This window comes from Scyliorhinus torazame, chromosome 3, assembly GCF_047496885.1.
Source record: "Scyliorhinus torazame isolate Kashiwa2021f chromosome 3, sScyTor2.1, whole genome shotgun sequence".
Classification (NCBI taxonomy): domain Eukaryota; kingdom Metazoa; phylum Chordata; class Chondrichthyes; order Carcharhiniformes; family Scyliorhinidae; genus Scyliorhinus; species Scyliorhinus torazame.
Genome location: NC_092709.1, coordinates 337297768 through 337316085, shown reverse-complemented (window position 1 = coordinate 337316085; position 18318 = coordinate 337297768). Strand labels below are relative to the sequence as shown.

The 18318-nt window shown below is 47.9% G+C and overlaps 1 protein-coding gene across 5 annotated transcripts in view; it reads right to left on the bottom strand.

Moving 5' to 3' along the window:
* LOC140409304 (transcription factor COE3-like) overlaps positions 1-18318 on the bottom strand; it is a 782491-nt gene that overhangs the window by 12636 nt on the left and 751537 nt on the right. For 2 of the 5 annotated variants that reach the window (XM_072497690.1, XM_072497691.1), the window contains exons 12-15: positions 16934-16999; positions 15456-15633; positions 9727-9906; positions 5799-5996 (exon numbers count right to left, since the gene is read on the bottom strand). In XM_072497690.1, the coding sequence (XP_072353791.1) occupies positions 5799-5996; positions 9727-9906; positions 15456-15633; positions 16934-16999 (622 nt within the window). The remainder of the gene's footprint in view (positions 1-5798; positions 5997-9726; positions 9907-15455; positions 15634-16933; positions 17000-18318) is intronic. The other 3 variants (XM_072497693.1, XM_072497695.1, XM_072497694.1) reach the window with 2 other exon arrangements.

Genomic DNA, 18318 nt, shown 5'->3' with positions numbered 1-18318 from the left:
CATCAACAAGCAAAAACAAAATCAAAGGGGCTTTGAATTAAATAGATATCCTTTGACGCCTTCACGAAAAGTCAGCTCATTTTCGATCACTTACTCTCTAAAATGACACATGTCTATTTACTGCTTAATCTAGCCCATCTATCTTTCATCTGATATCTATTGATATTTTCTCAATTTTCTTGTATCCCCTCCAATCCTCATGAGATCAATATTCAAGGACCCACCATCCTTAGTCATGGTCTGTCACCTTATTTGGTCCTCTCCCCCTTCATGTACACCTTGTTTGTTACTAAGTGAAGAAGAGATGGTGATGCAGTGGTAATGTAATCGGACTAAAGGCCTAGGCTATTGCTTTGGGGGCATGAGATCATATCTCAACATGGCAATCTGTCGAATTTCATTAAAATCTGGAATAAAAGCTAGTCTGCAACACGATTTTCATAAAACCCCATCTGGTTCACCAACGTCCTTTAGGGAAGGAAATCTGCCATTCTTACTAGGTCTGGCCTATATGTGACACCAGGCTGACTGCAATGTGGTTGACTCCTAACCGCCCCCTGAAATGACCTAGCAAGCCAATCAGTTCAAGGGCAACAAATGCTAGCCTGGCCAGCGACACCCACATCCCAAGAAAGAAAAAAAATAATCATTTTTCCTCCAAGTGGTGTTGGGGTTCACTAATGAAGTCTGGGTTGCTGTGGCAACATCTACTTTTATATACATGTTGTAGTTTGGAGCAATGGAGAGTGATGATGGAGACTCAAACACCTGCATGTGATCATGTGGGATACTGGATCACCCAATCACATGGCTGACCAGGAATTTATCCTGCTCTTAAACTGCCTGCCATTGGCAGTGGTTGATACTCAGCCTGTTTGGACGTGTTATGCAGGCACCAGCCTTAGCATCAAGTCCTGGAGAGAATGGGTATGTGTGGCGAAGCACCTTGTGGAAGGAGTTGGCAAATATCACCTAAGTTGCAAGGTCAATAGTTAATGCACTGAAATGATAGAATCCTTACAGTGCAGAAGGAAGCCATTCGGCCCAGTGGGTCTGCACCGACCCTCTGAAAAGGCACCCCAATCAAGGCCCAATCCCCCTTCCATTCTCTGTAACCCCACCGAGGGACAGTTTAGCAGATCCAATCCACCTAACTGGCACATCTTTGGACTGTGGGAGGAAACCGGACACCCGGAGAAAACCCACGCAGACGCGGGGAGAATGTACAAACTCCACACAATACAGTCGCCTGAGATCGGAATTGAACCCGCTGTGAGGCAGTGGTGCTAACCACAGTGCCACCGTGCCGCATTTCATTTCCTCCCGATCTCCCTTCCCCTCCGATAGTCAGGATCACTAACTCCCGCCGAAAAATTTGTAGGACACTTTGGCTTGCCCTGAGCTTGAAATGAGAAGTTGTGGTTTGGCGGGGTGGGGGGGGGGGGGGTTTCAGACCAGAGAGCAAAGCAAGGAGGAGAGCAGAGTGCAGAGAGCCCGAATATCGCAAATTCAGGAACCATACCAGCCAGGCCTCAAACAGCCAGGCACACTGAGCAACCACCCCAATCACAGGATGATCCCGTTAAATCGGGCCAATTGGCCCTGGTAATAGTAGACACGCATAACCACAGCTGATGGAGGTGTTCTCATGGCATTAAACAGCAATCAAATTACTTAAAGCTGATTGATTTGGCGATAACCTTTGCACAGAGCCCTGATTACTATGGTAATGAATCGCAGGGCTGATCCCATCAAATATAGTGGATTGCCAACGACATGCACGTAACCATGAAATAATATTGAAAAAGGCAGCTTTAAAACAGGAAAGCCTGATTAACTAACATGTTAAAAGTTGAGTAAAAATTGTAATAAAGGAAAAGGGGCTTTTCACAGTAACTTCATTTGAAGCGATTTTAATTTCAATTTCATTTTCACCTCTGGCACGAAGAGCCTAGGCGAAAGTGACATGGTGACATGGCTTAATAAAGAACAACCAGATGTATCTGAAGGATGGGAGGCCTTCGTGAGGTGACAGACAATGATTAGGGATAAGAGAGTACTTGAATATCAATTTCATGGGGACTGGGACGAGGCACAAGAAAGTTGAAAAAATGTATTAATAGATATCAGACGAAAGAAAGATAGACAAGAACAAGAGGCAAATTGACCTGTGATGGGCGAGAATCTGTAATCAGCTGCCTTTTTGTTGAAAATGTGCACTAAATATATGTGGGGGTTGGGGATCATTCACTGTTACACTTCTTTTTTGTTTCCACTCCAATGTTTTTGTCTCTTGTGAGTGCTGGTTATATGGCACTGTGCTGAGGGCAATAATCACCTTTCTGATGATCTCACTGCGACAGTCGCCCGAGGTTGGAATTGAACCCTGGTCCCTGGCACTGGATCTCCCCGTGTGTGGATTTGAACCCAAAGCCTGAGCTAAAGTTGCTAACTCTCCACTTTTCACAATTGGTCGGTCCGGAGGGGAAAGTTGGCAGGCAACTCAACAGTCGTGAGAGGTGCATCGTAAGGAGGGTCCGATCCTGCACTCCCACACTCTCCACGTATTTGCACCTTCAGACAGAGTATGGGGCTGAGGGGAGAGAATGGTCGATGGGCAGTGTCGCTGACTCACGATCTGGGGCAGAAACCCTGGTGGGTTTATTTTTTTGGCAGCACAACAATGGCAAAGCAGACCAAGTACCCATTTGTCGTTAATAATTTCGACATCCGGGCAGCATGGCGGCGCAGTGGTTAGCACTGCTGCCTCACAGCACCAAGGTCCCAGATTCGATCCCGGCTCTGGGACACTGTCCATGTGGAGTTTGCACATTCTCCCCATGTTTGCGTGGGTTTTGCCCCCACAACCCAAAAGATGTGTAGGGTAGGTGGATTGGCCATGCTAAATTGCCCCTTAATTGGAAAAAAATGAATTGGGTATTCTAAATTTATGAAGAAAAAAATAATAATAATAAATAAATAAATAATTTCGACATCCCAGGAATTAACCTGGGAACGCCCTGCTTTCTCTTCATATCACACACTTCCCCCAAAGAACTGACAAGGAGCTCCCATTGCGGAATGGTATACTACTGGTATGCCACTGATATACTACTGGTATGCTACTGGTATACTACTGGTATGCTACTGGTATACTACTGGTATACTACTGGTATACTACTGGTATGCTACTGGTATATTACATTGTTGTGCCAAACCCAGGGTTCCTCACGACCCCTTTGCCCCTTCATTAGCTCCACTTTATGCTCTTGCTGGTTCACGCAATACACCACTATCTTAATGCAAAACAATGACTGCCTTAAAATTGAACAACCTTTCAGAGCCAGAGATGTGAAGTGATACATTTTGGTATGAAGAATGAGGAGAGGAAAGAAAACGACTAACACATGAAATCTTAAAGAGGGTGCAGGAAGACAGAGACCCGGGGCGGTGTGTGCACAAATTGTCGAAGGTGGTGGAACAAGTGAAGAAGGCTGCGAAAATAAAAACATATGTTATCCTTGTTTGTATTAACAGAGGGAGGAAGTATAAAAGCAAGGATGTTAAGAAGCCTTCCTCAATCACTGGTTAGGCCTCAGCCAGAGTGTTTTGTGTTCAATTCCGGGCACCATACTTTAGGAAGATATTGGAGGGGAGATTTACCAGAATAGTATCGGGGGATGAGGGTCTCGAGTTATGTGGAGACACTGGCAAAGTTGTGATTGCTCTTGCTGGATCAAAGAGGGTTAAGAATGGAGGTGTTCAAAATGATGAATGGGTTCAGTAAATTGGATGGGGAGAAACTGTTTTCATTGGCAGGAGGGTCGGTGACCAGAGAAAACAGATTTAAGACAATTGCCAAAAGAGGGGAGATGTGGACAATTGTTTTTTTTAAAACAGCCATTTGTTATCTTGAATCCATTGCTTAATAAGGAAGGACATCTGCCAAGCTGGATGGAGCCTCCATGTGACTCCAGTCCTGTATTATTAGACTGAATCTTAATGAACTCTGCAGGAAAGCCATCCAGTTGTAATTACTAATAGAAGATCCCCACTATCTTCTCAGGGCAAGGAGCGATAGACAGCAATTGTGGCCTTGGCAATGTTGCCAACATTGTGCGCAGAAGGTTGTGAAAAATGCCACATGGATTAATTGGGTCAAAAGGCCTGCTTCTGTGGTGTACAGTCTCAACAGGCATGTTCCCAAACTTTTCATCATACACTCCCCCGGACAAACGCAAGAATGCCAAATTTCAAAGGATCACAATAATTTATACTGCAAGAGAAAAGGGTTTGATTGGTAGGCAAGCTGACTCCTATTGGCTGAGGGATTGCCATGGACAATGTATAAATTGTTGTGATTATTTGAAACTTGTCATTCTTGCCTTTGTCCCGATGAGTCTCGGATGAAAGGATTCAGCAGCATATCTCTCTTGTCAGCAATATTTTCAGATTCTGTGAAGCGACTGTCCATGTAATTCTGTCTTTGGAAGGACCTCAATGGCCTGTTGACGCTCCCTCTTCAGATATATACATGAGGTCTTGGGTGAGGTAGTGAAGAATTGATGTCACTTGAGGAATCGAGCAAAACACAGCACATTCAGGGGCAGAGAGGAATAAAGCAAAACCAAGAGTAATCATGGAATATGGTGGGGTGGGGATTGAGGGAGGCAGACTCCCTTTAGGCAGGATCGTAGAATCGTAGGATCCCTACAGTGCAGAAGGAGGCCATTCAGCCCATTGAGACTGTACTGACCTCCGAAAGAGCTCCCAACCTGGGCCCACTCACCCGCCCTATCCCCGTAACTTCACCTAACCTACACATCTTTGGACTGTGGATGAAAACTGGAGCACACGGAGGAAACCCACGCAGACACAGGGTGTACGGGGAAATTCCACAAAAACAGTGGGGCAGTGGTATTGTCATTAAACTCGTAATCTAGAGATCCACCGGAATGCTCTGGTGTCCCAGGTTCAAATCCCACCATGGCAGGTGGTGAAATTTGAATTCAATAAAAATCTGGAATTAGAAGGATTAATGAAACCATTGCCAATTGCCGTAAAAAGCCATCTGGTTCACTAATGCTCTTCAGGGAAGGAAATCTGCCGTCCTCACCCGGTCTGGCTTACATGTGACTCCGGGCCCACACATTTGAAATGGCCCAGCAAGCCACTCAGTTCAAGGGCAATTAGGGATGGGCAACAAATGCTGGCCCAGCCCAGCGACGCCACCATCTCAAGAACGAATAAAAGGAAAGTCACATCTCAAGAACGAATAAAAGGAAAGTCACTGAAAGGCCAGAATTGAACCCGGGTCCCGGGTCCCTGTGAGGCAGCAGTGCCAACTATTGTGCCAGCGTGAAATTAAAAAAAGTCCTTTGCTGTTCAACAACTTCCAACAGATTCAAGGATGTGACCTAGATCACATCTTTCCTGAGACTGCTTTACTACAATCTCGCAAAAATCCTACACGGTCGTAACTCCTCCCGTGTAATGTACAGTCACTCTCCAAGTGATTCACCTACATGGAGCAAGTTGAGCCTTTCTTGCCCACAATCCTAATGGGAACGTCTCCGTCACAGAACTCAAGTGTGGCCTACTAATCCATAAGCTTACCTCTGACCTTTCACGCCTAGCATTGTGTCCCCCCCGCCCCCCCCGCCAACACTCCTCCACCATCCCCAACCTTGTGGTTTTATTTGCCTGAAATAACTGCAGACAAAAAAAGGTAAAAGGCCCTTTAAGGGTAAACTTAAAATAAAGAAGAAATACATTTGAACGTGGCAGCTTTAGCTCACCTTGCAGGTTGTTCCCATTGGAGCCGGTGCAGGTAGGGGGCGGAGAGGCCTGAGGCCTAACGACAGGGGCAAAGGCGCTCTTCTGTTTCACTGCAGAGATCATATTGACAGGAGAGAATGAGAAAATGCCTGGGGCAGTGTTACCATTGGAAGAGAGGGTGATGGAGGATGCCGTCAAAGGAGGGCTGGACGGCATGACTGAAACAGAAGACAGATATGAAGGGAATACACGTTAGCATTCATAGCTGTTAAGGGAGTTAAGCTGCAGATTGCCTCAGGTGACTCTGAGTAAAGTTACTCTTCTCCCTGCCCCACATTCCCTTCTCTTCTCATCCAACCCTCCAATTACCTCCAGCTGGAGTACTACGATCAGGTCTAGGGCCTTTTCTCATCAGGAAGTGGGTAAGTTGATCTTGGAGAGGGAGCCGCAGTGCAGATCCACCAGAATGACATTGGAGTTTAATCATTCGGACAGGTTGCATAAACTCGGTTTACATTCTCATGACTTTGTAAGATTGAAAGGTGATCCAATCGTGTTGTTTTAAAATGTTCAAGGTGCTCATTTGGGGAGATGGAGAGAAACCACGAAAGAACATCATTTCTAAATGAGAGTTCAGCCACTTCGGAGAGAAATCAAGCAGTATTTATATACATGAAGGGCACTGGAAGTTTGAACCTCCTCCCAAAACACTGTGGATGCTGGGGGTGTATTGGAGCTTTGAAGACTGAGATTGATAGACTTTTGTTAGGCAATGATATACAGGAATGCGGAACCAACGGTTAGGGTTAAGGTTAAGGTTCTGGTTAGGGCGCAGGCATGAGGGGCTGTATGTCCTCTCCCTATGCTTAATGTTCCACACAGTGCATCACCGCCTTGCGTGTGAACTTAGAGTCAGCGGCAATTCAACTGCGGCAGGCGTCAATGCTGAAACCAATTCCGTACTCATCCAAAGTGCAATCTTTCACGGTTTAGAGTTGGCAGGGTGGGTGGTGAGGGGTGGTGGGGTGCACTGAAGGTGGTACCAGGCAGACCAGTTGCACCTCTGGTGACTTTTGAAAGGCCACGCCAGCCATAGTCCATTTGCAAACAGAGCGGGGACCTCTGGTCCTTCTCTATCCCTATGATTCAGTGCCACACCCTGTGGTGCCTTTCACAAACAGCCATCCACCGATCTCTGAATGACTTCCAACATTTTCCCCAGGTGTAGTTGACATCAAGTTCAAAAGATGCAGTAACTTGTGTGGAAGGAATGGGAGGTTGTCAGACATAGTCGGAGGAATTGAGTGGATAAAATTCTGGCAAATAGTGTTCAATGTGGACCAAAGGGTCATAAATGGAGATGAGGTATGGCAGTTATGATCTAACAGTATGATGGAACTGGAGTGAGGGGCTGAATGACCTATTGCTGTTCCTGTGTTTCATGAGGGGAGGGAGGGATTTTCCATGCCCCCTCCCCCACGCCATGCTTCTCGGTGGTGAGAGGCAGACCGCCATTGGCTGGTGGCGTGATCTTTTGGTTCCACTGCTGTCAATGGGATTTCCCATTAAATCCAGGCCCTGCCCCTTGCCACCGGGAAACCCGTGGCGGTGGTTCACCGTCGGCAGAACTAGAAGATCCCACTTGGAAGAACGGCTGGAAAACCTCCCTTGCGGTCTTCAGTCCATTTCTTACCTGTCTCTTCACTTTCCCTTTCGTTCCTCTGGCGGGACTTTCCAATCCTTCCCGCCGAAGGTAACCGCCGCCCCCCCCCCGACCTGTGGTGAAGGGACGGGCGGGCCGCGCAAAACACCGCAGACATCGGTGGGACCAGAAGACTCCGCCGGTGACCAATGGCGAGCTGCCTCTCCCTCCGGAAAAAACGCTGCGGGATGGTCCAGAAAATCCCGCCTACTGCCTCTTAATTTTGCTGACAAGGTCATATATTTACGCGAGGTTCTCTCATTTCAACAGTGACTTACTGTTCTACGTATATCATTGGCTGTAAAGTTTAGGTTTCGAGACATATTGCAATGTGGAATGAGAAAATGCTTTTGCTCCCATCCAACCCCCTCCAACCGCAATTCGGAAATTCGGAGGATGCTGGAGATCTGAAATAAAAACAGAACTTATGGATAAACTCGGCAGGTCTGGAAGCATCTGCGTCGAGAGGAACGTGTCGAGTCCAATATGACCTAACTTTGGAGTTCTGAAGAAGAGACACATGGAGTCGAAACGTTAACTCTTCTCCACAGATGCTGCCAGGCCTGCTGAGCTTTTCCAGAACTTTCCATTTTTATTGCAGTCCATTGATCTAACACAGATTTATTTAGTTGGGAATCAGCTTTACTTTCTAAAGCAAACTTAGTTTCTCAATGCTCTCATTTGTGGACATTATCATTGAAAGAAAGAGACTATTTACTCTCCTTGCTCTTTACCGTTCGCTTAGCATTTCTTTTCTTCTTCAAATTCTTATCTAAATCTCCGCTCTAAGCAGAACAACCTCAGCTTCTTGGCACAACCCAAGTTCCTCATCCCCAGAACCAGAATAGTCAGCCTCACCCACACCCTCTCCAAGGTCTTGACATCATTGCAAAGTGCCATGCTCAGAATTCACCACACTAGTCCAGCTGAGGGCCAACCAATGATCAATCAGGGGTTAATATAACTCCCTTGCTTTTGAGTTGTTTGACTGATGAAGCCAAAGTTCCTGTATACGTATGGTGAGAGTCTTATTGATTTGTCCTGTCATGACCTCTGCACCGCTAACTTGCAGATATTTTGGCAAAATGCACCCTTAACTAAGTTTAGTAAGATTTATCACTTTTGCATGGTTTCCCCTGGCCAGGGGAGACAGATCATTCAAACAGCAGATCCAGTGGGTCAGGTAAAACTTCCACAATGTTTGGTATTAGTGCAGCCCTGTGTTGTATCAAGTCACGCAGATCAGGACAGCCCGAGGCTAGATCCTCACTTTCTCCTGAGTTAGCTGACCTTAACCAGGTTCAGCATCGTCATGACGTAGCTACAATGTCCTGCAGGCCCTGGGCTAACTGAAGAGTGGAAAGTCACATCCCTCTCACCTCATGACTGTTATAGGGTGACTGGCACTGGCTAGTATAAGTATAGGTCCGGGTGTGAGGAGGATAGGACGGGGGGGGTGGGCTGAGATGCTCTCACAGTTCAATTGCGTGTCCACGCTCCACCCTGGTTTAGCTTTGGCTGTGTCTTCCTCCCAGACCAGCACACATTATTCCTGATTGGCGCTCTTTCAAATAGGTCACTGCAACGACGATGGGAAAAACTCCAGTACGAGGGTGAACTGGCCACCGACTGGACCCCAGGTCCCTGAGGTCCGTCGGGTCGAATGGTTTCCAACCCCCCGGTAATGAGCCAGTGAATTCAGGAAAGAAGCGCAAGCAAACTATGGTCAAAAATGCACAAGGCCCAACTCCCATGGTTTGTGAGATCCAGTTCAGTTCTACACTCAAAGATCCATATGCCTCTGACATCTCAAAGAAGGAGTGCGAGGATTGGAGTGAAGGGGCAAAGTGTAAGGAAAGAGATGGCATGAGCAATGGTGAAATCATGAATAATAGAAACCATAATGGCAACAGCTCAGCATGGATTAGAATGGTTGCTATGCATTGGCACAGACCATGAATAGTCACATAGTCAATAAGATATTGGGAATCAGGGTGATTTTGACATCGGACGAGAGTGCGAATTGGATCAAGTGCGTGTCAGATGCTTCACACCTGGTTCTACTGATTGGGAGAGAGACGTGTTTAATTGGCATCCCACTCAGTATCACCCATCTCACATCATCCACTCCCTGGTCAAAGATTAACCTCCCTGTCCTCATCTCCCAGTCCCTTCTTAAGTCAGAAAATAATGCTAATTCGGCCTTTGGTCCTCGAACGTCAGTGGCGGAGCTTTGTACAACTTACTGGCATAAGGAGAGTTGGCAGTCGAACCATTCAGGAAGCTCGGAGAGCCCGGTATTCCCAGATTAGTCATCCCGGCATTCCCGTATCCATTCATGCTGCCAGTGTTGTAGCTGGACTGCTGGGGGTTTGAGCTGGTCACGTAGCCCCTGGGGGAGACACTGTTGGTGTTACGGGAGTAACCTGCATGAAAAATAAACATAGAAACATAGATTCTAGAGGCAAGATGGAGGCCATTCTGCCCGTAATGTCTGTGCAGGTCGAAAATGATCCATCCAGCCTAATTGCACGCTTAGCCCTGTAGGTAACGACATTTCCAATGCTTGTCTAATTATGTTGTCCACGCAATGAGGATTCCTGCTATTACTCCCCTTTCAGACAGTGAGGTCCAAACCCGCATCACCTTTTGGGTGAAAATATTCTCCCTCAACTCCTCCTCAATTCTTCGACCAATAACTTTAAATCTATGTCCCCTGGTGAATGCTCACAGAAATAGGTCCTGGCTATTCATTAGGCCTGTCATTATTCTCTTCACCTCAATTAACCTTTTCCTCAGCTTCATCTGCTCCAAAGCAAATAACCTCCGCCCATTCAATTTTTCACCATCGTCGGAATTCTCCCATTCTTGATACCATTCTTGTAAAGCTTCTCTGTGACCGCTCTCACATAATCGACTCCCTCTTATAATGTGGTGCCAGAATCACACAATGCTCTAGCTGTGATCTAACTCGTGTTTTACACAGTCCTAGAATAACCTCCCAGGTCTTATCCTCAAGGCTTCAGCTAATAAAGGAAATTAAGGATGTGGATCTCATTCCAATACCATGCACATTGTACACAGTGCAAGTGCAGCATGTACAGATACATGAAGATGCACAGCACGGGAGTTACATTGATGAGGGCACACATCTATATATAAAAGTAAGAGGAAAAAATAGTATTTATGTCATGTCTTTCACAACGCCTGGATTGCTTTACAATAAATGGGTGGGATTCTCTGCCTCACCCCCACCCAGCTTGAAACTGACCATAATGTTTATAAACAACTAGCTATGATTGACAGCTCCTGGACCACATCAAAGACATTTAAGCGCTTTCTGCAGAGAAAAAGACAAAATGAGAGCACTTAAAGCAATTATCGGGTTAGTTTCACAGCTGAAAAACCATTCAAACCTGAAGGGAGATGAATGAAACAATGCAGACAGCTGGATGTGCTTGTGGAAACTGTCAATCACAGCCGAGTTAATGCAATTTCACATATATATTAATGAAAGGCTTGCAGATCAAAGATCTGAGGGGGTTTGAATTCAACCAACTGGTTTTTGCTTTCCAGGTATTTACAGGTTTCTGTAATTGGGGGCCTCTGTAATTGAGGGGGTATTTGATAGGGGTAAGGCGGTGGAGGGGTCTGCTGCAGGTGGGGGTGGGCAGGATTTGCATTATGGAGAGAAAGTTCCCTCCAATGGACTTTGGGGGCAACTCCCTTAAAGAGTTACCCCGCGAGGTCCACCACATCGGGGCCACCCTGGGAAATACTTGCACTAATTCTCGCCCAGGTGAATCCTGGCCCAGAGGACTGGAGAATCATGCGGGCCCGGCTCGTTAATAGGATGCAGGGCATGAGCCACGATGCCGCAGCCAGCGGGGGACTGGATCATCGGAATGGGATTGGTGCCTCCGAAGCTGGATTCTCCGCCTGATCGCAAATCCCGCTTTGCAAAACGGAGAATCCAGCCCCTTAAACATGCTGAAGGGTTTGACTGGGTAGACGTACTAGAGATGTTACCACTTGTGGGAGTGTTGGGGGTGGTAGGGGGAGTGCAAAACCTACAGGTCATAAATAGGCAATTCAGGGAAAACTTTGACACTGTGGTGAGAACGTGGAATTCGCTACTCCATGCAATAGTTGAGATTATCATAGATGCATTTAGCTGGAAGCTGAATCAGTATAGGAGGGTGAAAGAAGGCTATGCTAATAGGGTGAGATGAAGTCGGAGAGGAGGCTCGTGTGGAGCATAAACACCAGTATCGAGCTGTTGGGCTGAATGGCCTGATTCTATGCTGTAATATTCTTTAACTCATCCTGGTTGTCAAATGTCCCCGTCAAACTAACCAGTCACTGATGTGAACTGTGTCTAGGCCCAAGACCCATCTAGGGACACTACTTGTGCAGCCATAAACTTCCCCAGCATAAACGTCCTTCAGGGACGAGGGCGATAAGGGGAGGCTGCGGGGACGGATGACAAACTCAACACGGCGGTTAAATGGAAAATGGCAATTCTTTCCCAAACAAAGAACAAAGCAGCCACGGTCCAAAGTGGGAGAGGGCCAATTGCAAACTCTGAGCCACAGCTGTGCCTGGGGGGTCAGGAATTCTTAACCGTCAGTCTTAGATCTTCCTCAGCCCACGAATTGAGACAGGAGAGCTTTCTCTCAATCTCTCCCCCCCCCCCCTCTCCCTCCCCCCCCACACACCCCAATCTCCCTGATTGCACATGGTGTCTGTGAGGACACAGCCTCTCGATTAGGCCTCGTTTGATCCAGCTCAGACCTCCTGGGGTCCTTTAATTGGCCACAGCTACGAGAGCATGCACCCTGCAATCATCAGGATGGCTGCTGAGAAGCGCAGGGGATCTTTCAAGAGGCACTCTGCTGTCTGAAACTGTCTGGGCTCTGTGCCTGCAGCCCCTGAACTCCAGCAGCACCAGAGGCACAGCACATTAAGGCTAGAGAGGCTCAAGTGACCGAGCAATAAGAGGAGACCATAGCAATGGCACGTTTCTCTACTATACATCAAAATGCCATTTTGCCCAATTGGTGATGACACAAATTTTTCCAATTTATTTCTGTTACCTCAGCTGAAAGACAGATTTATCTCTTTCCCCTTTGAGAGGGGTCAGGCACAAAGCCTGGGCAATAATGATTGGAGGTCTCGGGCCAGAATAATCACTGTTTATTTTACCATGACATTTTCCTTCGGTCCAGGCAGTGACAGAGATGTGAATGGAAGGCTGGTGTTAGTCAGAGATGTGCTGATCATATGAAGCACATTCTAGCTATTGAAGTGATCTGTTAAAACAAAACCCTCAGGATCAAACCGCAGGCCACACTTCACTCTCTATCATTTACCCTGACCCATTGCAGCAGTGGCTCAGCGGCTATTCCCCTCACCTCTGAGCAGACGGGCTGTCGGTTCACACCCCACTGTAGAGGTTCTGGGATATCAATTATGGATTTATTCCTCAAGGTCTCATCAGACGATGACTGCTATCTTGGCCATAAATTCTGGCCAGGACCCGTCCCGGGTGAGATGGGAAAACTCAAGAGTCAGCCAAGCGCCCGACGCATTTGGGCGGGAATCTCCGGAGGGCGCCAGAAAAATCCCAGCCTGGTGTTTTCCAATCACTGATGAGCGAAAGTGCTCATAGGAAAGGAGCGCAACCCGCAGTTTTGTCCAGTAACCCTCCGATATTCCTCCTGGAGTTGCTCACAGCAATGTCTGGGCGGTTCATCTTTAATTCCTGAAGACCCGAGGATATGTTTAGCAACCCTATCAAAGATGCAGGCAGGAAATCTAATCTGACACTCCAGGGCAGTACTGAGGGAGTGCTGCACTCTGAGATGTCGCCTCTCAGATGAGATGTCAAACAGAGGCCCCGGCAGGAGAATATCACATGACCCTTTGATCCTGCTCCGCTATTTAATATCATCCATAGAATTCTTGCAGTGCAGAAGGAGGCCGTTTGGCCCATCGAGTCTGCACCTGCCCTCTGCAAGATTCATAGCATTTACAGTGCAGAAGGAGGCCATTCGGCCCATCGGGTCTGCACCGGACCTTGGAAAGAGCACCCCACTTAAGCCCACACCTCCACCCTATCCCCGCAAAGCAGTAACCCTACCTAACCGTTTTGGACACCGAGGACAATTTAGCATGGCCAATCCAACTAACCTGCACATCTTTGGATCCTACCCAGGTCCACTCCCACACACACCGCACCCCCCCTATCTAAGGGGCAATCTAAGGGCCAACCAAGCAAACCTGCACTTCTTTGGGCTGTGGGAGGAAACCAGAGCACCCGGAGTAAACCCATACAGACACGGGGAGAACGTGCAAACACCGCACAGTCATCCAAGGCTGGAATCGAACCAAGGTCACTGGTTCTGTGAGGCAGCAGTGCTAACCACTGTGCTGCCTTGGCCCAAGCTCAATTTTAATTCCACTTTCTTACTTTCAATTCTCATATTCCTTCATTCCCTCGATGTCCAAAAATCTATTGATCTCAGCCTTGAACATACTCATCAACCTAGGTACCCTCAGGGGGAGAAAACGCCAAAGATCTACATCCCTCTAAATGGAGAAATGTTTCCTCCACTCAGTCCTACATGATCGAGCCATTATTCTGATATTGTGACTCTCACCCCAAGGCAAACAGTCTCAGTGCTCCTGTCAAAACATTCTCAGAACGTTAGAAGTTTCGATGAGATCACCTCTCATTCTTCCACACTCCTGGGAGTACAGGAAGTGTTGACTCAATCTCTCCTTATCAGACAGTCCTCTCATTCCAGGGACCAGCAGTCAGCCTTGGTCATACCCACCCTAAAAGATTCCATGACATTTTGGAGAAGTACCAGAGGAAACAACACACCCCCACCCCCCTCCCCTGATGGCCTGGCCAATATTTATTCCCCACAACCAAAAAATGATTTACTTGCCCATGATCACACTTGCTGTGCAAATATTGACTGGTCCATTTCCTACATTACCAAAGCGACCACACTTCAAAGGTGCACTTACTGGCTGGAAAGCATGACGGGAAATTATGAGGCGATAAAAAGCCTCATATCAAAATGCACATCCAGTCAGGATTTCCTGCTTCAAAACTAACAGATTCTAGAATGTACCAGCTGGTTGGCCGATGGGTGAAAACAGCACCAGGAATCACCTTCCACCTGTACCCGAAATAGGCCACTGACACCCCCTGAGACCAGCCTCATCTCGAAAGACAGGACAGATGGGGACGGTGTTTGTGGAGTCCTAAGCCCTGGGCAATGATCAACCCCTGCAAGGGGAGGGGGGGGGGGGGGGGGGGGGGGCTGCAAATTGGAGTTTGGAAAATGGTACTTACTTTCAATCAAGTGGCTCACTGAGTTGAGCAAGACAGCAATCGTGGTAGCTGTCAGTTCCAGATTCTCCCAGAGGCAGCTGTGTCTTAGGGTCAGAAATGTGGAGATGCCGGCGTTGGGGTGAGCACAGTAAGAAGTCTTACAACACCAGGTTACAGTCCAACAGGTTTGTTTGGAATCACGAGCTTTCGGAGCGCAGCTCCTTCATCAGTTGAGTCGCCTGCTGAAGGAACTACGCTCTGAAAGCTGGTGATTCCAAACAAACCTGTTGGACTGTAACCTGGTGTTGTAAGACTTCTTCGGGTCAGAGATTTGCGCCGCGCTCCCATCCAACAAATCCAGGCATTCTGGGAGCAGAATGGTAAGCTTTTCTCTCATTGGTTGAAGCGTGGGTTACAACTGAGGGCACCTTTGTGTGGAGGCAACATGGTGGGGATGTTGCGTCCTCCGCCCCTGTTCCTTCATTTACAAGCCCAGATTGGTCGGCCTCAGTGTTCGTTTTTGACTTTCCTCATTCCCTCTGCTCAGTTTTCAACTCTGACTGTGCTGTGAACTTTGGCCCTTCGCCTCCTCGCCTGAAAAGAAAAGAACGAATCAGAGGTACAAACCTTGATCGTTGCCTTGCGATGTCTCCGAGACATTGACCGCCAGCTGGCTGCTGAAGGAGTTCACCCCCATCATCCCCGAGTGGCCCGAAGTGTTGCCGAGGGACGGAAGCTGGTTGTGGCTCCGTGGGACACTGTACAGAGCTTCCGCAATATCCGCCGCTCGCTTCAGGATAATCTCCTTGGGGGGGGGGGGGGGGGGGTGGGGGGAGGGGGAAACAAACAAATGGTACCAGGATTAACAAAGGTGGAACATTTCTAGAAATGCCCAATCACCCAGTGAGTGTCAGAAAGAGAAAGATCTATTCTAGCTCGATATTGGGACTTGCAAAGTGAGCCCATTTTACTGGTTTCACCGAAACAGAAAGCACCTGGGAGTTAGGTCAAGTGACAATACTTGACTTAGTGCCAGGAGTGAATACAAGATATTAATGGGGTAAGTGATGGAGGAGTTCATGATTGTCATTGGTTTCTCTTCAGTCTGAACTTGTGTCAATTCAGATCCAGGGTTGGTTGGATGTATTGTCAAGGATGGGCTCACCATGTGAGTACAGAAGGATGCAAAAAGATGGAAATCCAGGCATGGTTATGGGGGCTGGTATACACCACAGGCTGGTATAATGTTTCTCTGTCTGCTATTTAGAGACGAAAGAAACTATTGAACATAAATGGATGAATATATTGGAAACAAAGAATGCAAATGCAGGTTTCTCCTGAATTCCTTATTAGATATATTAGTGCCGACTTTGCATTTATGACCTGTGGTTTAGATCATAGAACATACGGTGCAGAAGGAGGCCATTCGGCCCATCGAGTCTGCACCGACCAACTTAAACCCTCACTTCCACCCTATCCCCGTAACCCAATAACTCCTCCTAACCTTTTTGGTCACTAAGGGCAATTTAGCATGGCCAATCCACCTACCTGCACATCTTTGGACTGTGAGAGGAAATCGGAGCACCCGGAGGAAACCCATGCAGACACGGGGAGAATGTGCAGACTGTGCGGAGTGACCCAGCAGGGAATCGAACCTGGGACCCTGGCGCTGTGAAGCCACAGTGCTAATCACTTGTGCTACCGTGCTGCCCACCAACCCAGACCCACAAGTGGGAACATCTTCGGAACGCCTACCCTACCAAGCCCCTTCAGAGAATGCAAACGCACTGAAGTCTTCATCCATAAACATCGCAAAAAGCATTGTAAAGGCTGTTAAAATAACACACGTGTTTCTCCTGGTTTTAGGATTAGTGAGGATTTGGAATGATAAGGTGCTGGGTGCTAATTTAAAAGCAGCCAAATTGGACAAATAACTGCAGGAGCATGAAAAAATTGCAGGAATATTAGGGAAGAATGTGTGGAGTAGGGTTAACGGGGTTGTCCCTTGAAAGAGAGGGGTGCAGACTCGCTCGGTCTCAGTGGCCTCTCCAATATTGTTCCGAGGGTTGCCGCCATTGGAAACGCCTCCTCCCCCTGTCACCCACCTGGTTGTTGTGAGGCATTCCGTACAAGGCTTCCACCAAGTCAGCAGCTCGTTTCAGCAGAACCTCCTGCAAAAGAAACAATCAGGCTTAAAAATGTGTTCCCTCGATTAGTGCTCTTGGCTCTGTATGTAGATGGGCAGCTGGATAAGGAGATAGATAGAGAGATAGATGAAGATAAGAGGGGTGGGTAGTCATAGAACGAGATAAATATACAGAAGTAGAGAGACAGACAAAGATACAGAGATATATATACAGACAGGCAACAACAACAGCTTATTTTTAGACAGGGCCTTTTTGGTAACAAAGGGTGGGATGCTCCGATCCCACCGCTTTGTGTTTCTGCAGGATCTATCTTCCTGCCGCTTGTCAATGGGTTATTCCCATTGTAACACCGCCAGGCAATCCGCTGGGCTGTGCTGCCAGCAGGATAAGTGAATTTGAACAACCGGAGAATTTCGGCCAAAATGTCCCAAGCTACTTCACAGAATACACTGTAAAGCACGGGGCGGAATCTTACTAAACAATTGCAAAGTGTCAGTTCTGGTAAGCAAAACAGAGCGAATCTCGCCGCTGACGTTGCCGGGATTTCTCATGGGATTTTGAGACACTTTGCCAAAATAAAGTGAGTGGATGCTGCTTACAGCATCGTTCAGGCAGGACGCGGCCTCTTTGAGCTGGGAACCAGCTTCAAACAGATCGGGGCACCGTCTTTAACGGGTGCCCTGACCAGCGCTGCAGTTTTACGGTCCACAGCCCACATCACAAAGGTCTCAGGGATTCTCTACCATCGCCGCACCCCACCCCCCCAACAACCTGAGACATTCAGAGTTGGCAAACAACCACCCCCCCTCCCCAGACATTCAGAGTTAGCAAACACCGGCCCCCCCTCACCCAACATTCATTGCTGGCATTCCCCTCACCCCGCCAACGTTCATCACCAGCAACACCCCTCAATGTCCGCTCTCCCCCCCCCTCATCCAACACACATATATGCATCTCCCTGGCACAGGTCGTCACTTCCAGGTGGGCACTGTCAGGGGACAGTGTTAAGGCACTCCTAGGCATGTCCCTCTAACCTCCCCTCCCCCCGGTGGGGGGTCTATACCTACCTCTGCACTCCCAGAGGGATCCCCTGACTGCCTTTCACCTGGTGAATGATGCCACCAAATTTTCTGTGAGGCGGGTAAGGTCTGGAGAGAGTGCTCGCTAATGACATGCCAACATGCAAATGCTTTAAAATGGGGGGCAAAATTCTCCCCCAACGGCGGGATGTCCGCCGACTGGCGCCAAAGCCGGCGCCAATCAGACGGGCATCGCGCCGGCCCAAAGGTGCGGAATGCTCCACATCTTTGGCGGCCTAGCCCCAACATTGCGGGGCTAGGCCG